This window comes from Echinops telfairi, unplaced genomic scaffold (assembly GCF_000313985.2).
Source record: "Echinops telfairi isolate 266 unplaced genomic scaffold, ASM31398v2 ScPeMD7_70;HRSCAF=299, whole genome shotgun sequence".
Classification (NCBI taxonomy): Eukaryota; Metazoa; Chordata; class Mammalia; order Afrosoricida; family Tenrecidae; genus Echinops; species Echinops telfairi.
In genome coordinates this window covers 60,665,818-60,671,827 of record NW_022103968.1, presented here as the reverse complement: position 1 = coordinate 60,671,827, position 6,010 = coordinate 60,665,818, and the positions used below count along the sequence as shown (strand labels likewise).

At 46.9% G+C, this 6,010-nt stretch overlaps 1 protein-coding gene across 2 annotated transcripts in view; it reads right to left on the bottom strand.

Annotated features, from left to right (window-relative positions):
* SUPV3L1 (Suv3 like RNA helicase) overlaps nucleotides 1-4,175 on the bottom strand; it is a 38,217-nt gene extending 34,042 nt beyond the window's left edge. Inside the window, exon 1 of one of the 2 annotated variants that reach the window (XM_004701137.4) lies at nucleotides 3,899-4,175. In XM_004701137.4, the coding sequence (XP_004701194.3) occupies nucleotides 3,899-4,160 (262 nt within the window). In that variant the 5' untranslated portion in view covers nucleotides 4,161-4,175. The remainder of the gene's footprint in view (nucleotides 1-3,898) is intronic. The other variant, XM_045291575.1, reaches the window with a different exon arrangement.
* Between the last annotated feature and the right edge of the window lie 1,835 nt (nucleotides 4,176-6,010).

Sequence of the window (6,010 nt, the reverse complement as noted above, 5' to 3'; positions counted from 1 at the left end):
GAGGTGTCGAAGGGATCAGGTAAAAGGCACCATCAGAACAAAAAATATTACCATAGTGAATGAGGGGGGAGTGCGGAGTGGAGACTCAAAGCCCATTTGTAGGCCACTGGAGATCCCCTTACAGAGGGGTCTCGGGGAGGAGATGAGCCAGACAGGGTGCGATGTAGCAATGATGAAAAATACAACTTTCCTCTAGTTCCTAAATGCTTCCTCCCTCCCCCATCCCATCCCCCTATCATGATCCCAATTCTACCTTGCAAGTCTGGCTAGACCAGAGGATGTACACTGGTACAGACAGGAACTAGAAACACAGGGAATCCAGGACCAGTAGTGTGAGTGGTAATACTGGGAGGGTAGAGGGAGAATGGGTTGGAAAGAGGGAACCGATTACAAGGATCTATATGTGACCGCCTCCCTGGGGGACGGACAACAGAAAAGTGAGTGAAGGGAGATGTTGGACAGGGAAAGATATGACAAAATAATAATTTCTAAATTATCAAGGGCTCATGAGGGAGGCGGGAGGGGGGAAATGAGGACCTGATGCCGGGGGCTTAAGTGGAGAGCAAATGTTTTGAGAATGATGAGGCAATGAATGTACAAATGTGCTTTACACAATTGATGTATGTATGGATTGTGATAAGAGTCATATGAGCCCCTAATAAAATGATTTTTAAAAAAAGAAAGTACTGGGCAGAGTGGGAGAAAACGTGGAACAGAATTCAAAATCATAAAAACCAGGCCTTCTGGTCAGACAGAGACTGGTGGGACCCCCAAGGCTATGGTCCTGAGCCACCCTTCAGGTCTGGAACAGAGGACACCTGCATGTCACAGAAGTGTGGTACACTGATGGGGCAGCAATGGATGAGCTGAATCAGAATGTGTATGAAATGTTGAATGTAAAACTTTATTTCCTCTATAAACTTTCACCTCATTCACAATACAGTTAAAAAGGTCTACACCCACACATCAAGTAATTACAACCATAATGACTGTCACTGAGGGGAAACCAAGGAAGGTAAGAGCGTTTGGGGACAGAAGCTATTCTGCAGGTCAGCAAGCAGTATTTCGGCTACTGTGAGGAATCAGGGAGCGTCAGCTGGATATAAGAGGAAGTGGCTGGTGTTGAAGTGCCCAGGAGTCCCTGCAGAGGAAGTGGCGCACACAGAGGACCTGGAGCAAAAGTGCCCATGGCACACTTCATCAATATGGCTGGAGTATGGAAAACAGCATACAATGAGGCTGGAGAAAGACCCAGGCCAGATCAGGAAACAGCTTATAGACCATAATAAGGACTAAGGAGGATTTTTAACTAAGGACAAATGTGTGTGTGTGTGTGTGTGTAGGATGGAGATAAGACTCTTTTTTGCAAAAGAGTAACGTGACTATATCTTTTAAAAGAATATTCGGACTACAGATAACTAAGGACAAATGTGTGTGTGTGTGTGTGTGTGTATAGGACGGAGATAAGACTCTTTTTTGCAAAAGAGTAACGTGATTATATCTTTTAAAAGAATATTCGGACTACAGCTGCAGAATGGGCTGGAGAGATCAAGGGTTTACAAGCAGACAAGTAAGGGGCTACTGTAGCAGTCCAGTCTAAAGTCCTCAGTGTCTCACTGAAGCTGGGCTGGCTGCAATGAGAGGTCTGGCGGCAGAGATGAAGCTGTCTGCTCCCATAAAGATTCAGTTTCAAAAACTCTATATAGGGTCGCTCATTGAGTTCAATGAACTATGCAACAGAATCAGTCAGATGAGCCCATTAGATGTTCCGGTTGTTAGATGGATGGAAGGAAGGAATGGTGGGAAGAATCCAAACCACCAGGTTTTGCCTCGAGCATCCAGGGCATTTTATAGGAGTACTGGAAAAGGCACCGGTTTGGGGGAAGGGGCGGGGTACAGTTGTCGTGGATATGCTGAAGTGAGGCGCAGGTGAGAAATCTAAGCAGAGATAGATACCTGATAGGTAGCTAGATATATATATATCAGTCCAGTAAACAAGAGAGAGGTCCAGTCTACAGACAAACACCAAAGAGGAATTAACAGATAGTACGTAAATGTTAACTACTTCAGGGGAGACAATGGGTCTCTACATCCCCCAACCAACGGACTGAAGGCAAGGTGTAACAGGACAGGGTTTTGAAGTACCTCAACGTTTCTGGAGAGGGGCAGGCAAAAGAAATTGAGAACCATCAGCTTCTTGTCCGTATCTCAATGGAGAAATAGATCACCTTAACCACGTGGCTACAATGAATCACAGAACTTTATTAACTTCTGCAGCCTCTCCTTATAATGTGGAAAAGATTATATGGTAAAGTTACTATCTGAACCAAAGCTCACTAAGGGAGATGACAATTTGCCCAGCGCACACTGCCCAATGAGCTATCTGAGGATTCTCGAGAAAACAAAGCTGGGGCTGGCATTCGGCTGTCTTCGTTCGGGGAGCACCCGGGACTAAGGTACCCAGATGTGAAGACCGACTACAATAGCAGTCATTTTAGGTCAACTGGAATCACAACACAAAAGAAAGATTTACCTATCTTTGAATACAAAGCATAAGGCAAACCATTTCACACAAATCACTATACACCTTAAGATAATACACAATTACATTATTCAAATAATAGCGTTTCTATCTCCCAGTAAAAGTGAGTTTGGAAAAGTAAGTCAAAGAGTTAACATATACTGTAAATTCCATCACATGTTTAGTGAAAGTCCTGTACTGAAAATAAGATTTGATCCATAGCATGTTGTAATCTATTCTAAAATGGCCACGTAGGTTCCACTGGTTCTTGTCGAGATGAACTGCCTGGAGATAGTGTGAGGACAGCTATAACATTTTTATTTGGTCAAAAGAAATTCTCCCATCTCCCTAATCAACCAGAAAATAAAGAGATACAGCTATATAGTCCAAAAGTGCACAGGTCTCCTTGAAAACAATTGCAAGTCCCTCTGTCAGATCTACCCACGGTTAGTTTAGGGCACAAAATCCACTACCCCATGTTGATGCTGTTTTTCCTTTCTTCCTGGGCCCCAAATGTTCTGACTACCTGCAGCCTCTTGGAGGACATTCTGATAGTGTTCTGCTTTGTATCATGAGGGAAAAAGCTGGTTGCCCTCAAAAAATGTTACAAAGTCTTGGAAATCCTGTATCAGATCACTATAGTTGGAATGAACTCGTTGACAGTGGTCTGGACATCTATTACAATTAGTTATCAATACGTCTTCCCTTTCCACAAAACCCTTAAGTTCCTGGAGGGAAGGAGATCTGGATCTGACTTTGTTTTTCCCTTGAGAGCCTAGCATGGTTTAGGCTGTGTCAGCACTCAGTTACAGAGAGAATCCTGAAAGAAGTCCTCCTCTGGTTTTACACACACAGAATCAAAAACTGCTCGCGCTCTCGCTCGCTCTCTTTTAAGGAGGACCAAGTTCTAGGTAGCAGAGATAGAATAGAACGCAACTATGTTAATGATTCCAACACAAACAGTTTTAAATCGTGCCGAGAGAAGAAAATGAAAAGAAAGAGATCACCTCCTGGGCAAGATCCCCTCCACAGCCAGCGAGTCGATTCCGACTCACGGAGACCCTACTGAGGGTTTCCAGGCTGTGCATCTTTACAAGCGCGCAGCCTCATCTTTCTCCCACGGAGCTGTTGGTGGGTTTGAACCAGTCTTTCTGAAAGCACTCCAATGTCGACCAGACGGCGCTACCAGGGGTCCTTTGGGGAGTAAATCAGACCCTGCTCCTCCAAGGCTGGGGATGACCGACCCTAACCAGCCAGTGTCAAGCTCGCGGGGACTTGGATCAGAGCGGGACTGGGGGGTCGGGGGGCGTGCGGCTTTCTCGCACCCTGTGCCTGCAGGCCCTACCTCCCGCCACTTGCGCCTGGCCCCACACTCACTCTTGTCGAGCGGCCGGGTGAGCTCGGCCCCGACGTCGCCCTCGGCGCTGGGGCCCTGAGGCTTCACAGTGAGCGGCACAAACAGGGACGTGTTGGGGGCTTTGGAGCCACCGGAGGCAGAGGAGGCGGCGGCCACGCGCCCCAGGGCCCCAGGAAAGGGCCCAACGGGTGCGCGGAGGGCAGAGCAGACAGCTGCCCGGCGACCAGCCTGGCGCCCCGCGGGGAGCCGAGCCCACAACAGGGCACACCGGGGTAAGGACATTGAAGCCGCCGGCCCCGGGAGAGCAAGGAGCATGCCGGACGCGGCGCCGGGCGGTGACGGCTCTACCGGCGCCGCTGTGCGGAAAGACCCAAGGCGGCCCGGGAAGCGGCCCGGAAAGACGCGCCTCGCTCAAAAAAGGAACGCTGTTGGGTTGGTCTGAAGGGAAAGGGAAGTCTTGCAAGTCAAAACTATCCAAGATAACGTCTTATTTTGCCGTAGGGGAGTGGGCCCGCTTTCTCGAAATAAGAAAATAAGCAGGCATCTTTGGGGACGCCTCAATTGAGAGCCGGGACCTGCGAGCTGCGTCACGTGACGCAAACTGCCCGCCTCCAGAAGCACGTGCGCTGTACGGGGAAGCGTCCTAGCGTGGCGCCACCGTCTGGGGGGACACTTGGGATACGTACAGGAAGGGAATTTCCTCAGAGATTCCTTGGATTTTTGCGGGGAAAAGATGAGGCCACCTGCTCCGGTGAAGATTAATGGTCTTGAAGGCCCGAGGAGCCGTCATACTCTGTCCTGTAGGGTCTCTCAATGAGTGGGGTTGATAGATCCAGGGACGCGGGGGAAGGGGCTGTCTCTTTATTTCCCAATAGAGAAAAGTAGGAAAACCTAACTTGTGGTGCCCCGCACCAGGATTGCCAACGAATCTGGTGGCACAGGATTCTAGATCTGCAACTTGCATGACAGCTGGATAGTGTAAGCAGTTTGTGTCTCTTAGTAATAGCTAATGTGCCACAACCGCATGGCAACAATGTGTTCTGTACCCTTGTCAAAGTTTAGCTTCATTTGCATTGATCAGATGCTGTGCCCCCTTAGGAGGTTGCAAGATGTTTAATTCAAAACATGCCATTAATTTTTCAGATTTTTTCGCTCACTGTACTTAAAACACTAAGCTCCTTGCAACATGAATGGACATTATGTAATACTGTGTATGAGATAACATTCCAATAACAATTTGCTACATACTTATTATTCACAGAATACTTTTAAACTTCAGGAATATAAATTAATAATCTCTTGCCCTTAAAGAGCTTCTGGTGTTTTTGGTGATAAAAACAGGTACCACTAAACACTGTGTTGTGTGCCCAAGAATAAACTCCAACTCATAGCGATCCTGTAGGGCGAGGAGAGAAAGTTAAAGCCTCAGAAACCCTCTGTAGGGTTGCTATGAATTTTGAGGATGATCCGGGACCAGGCCATGCTATGTTCTGTTGTGCCAAGGGTCATTAGGGGTCGGACTGATTTGATGGCACCTAACAACAAGGAGTTGGAATCCACTCCACAGAAATGGGTTTCGGTTTTTTAAGTTTCTCTTGAATCTGTTTTGTTTTGTTCCTGGGAGTTACTAGTAGGTTCCAAAGCACACGCTAACAGCTGAGCACTGAAGCTCAAGGCACCACGAGGGCTCCTTACATTAAACAACACAAAAACCTACTCAAATTGGCCAGTAAGTGGTTAGAGAAATGAGCAGTTTCAGAGCAGAGGAGCAGCCAGTGGGCATTAACTGCTGACCTCATCACCAATAACAGTCCGACCTTTATTCCACAGTGCCTACAGGACTCCAAAGTTGGTAAAGGTATATTGAAAACCTTACAAATGGGTCATTGGCTTTGAGCAAAAGATAATTTGTTTAGAAAGTGTCAATGATGTAATTGGGCAGATCCAAGACAAGAAAACCAACTATAGTAACAGTTTTAGCAGGAAATGGTGGATTGGTGTGAAACAGGGTGTGTGTGTGTGTGTGTGTGTGTGTGTGTGTGTGTGTGTAGAAAAGATGGGAATAGTGAAATTTTGCAAAGGAACCCTAGAAAAAATTTTAATGCCCAACCACCACTTTAGAATATTAGATG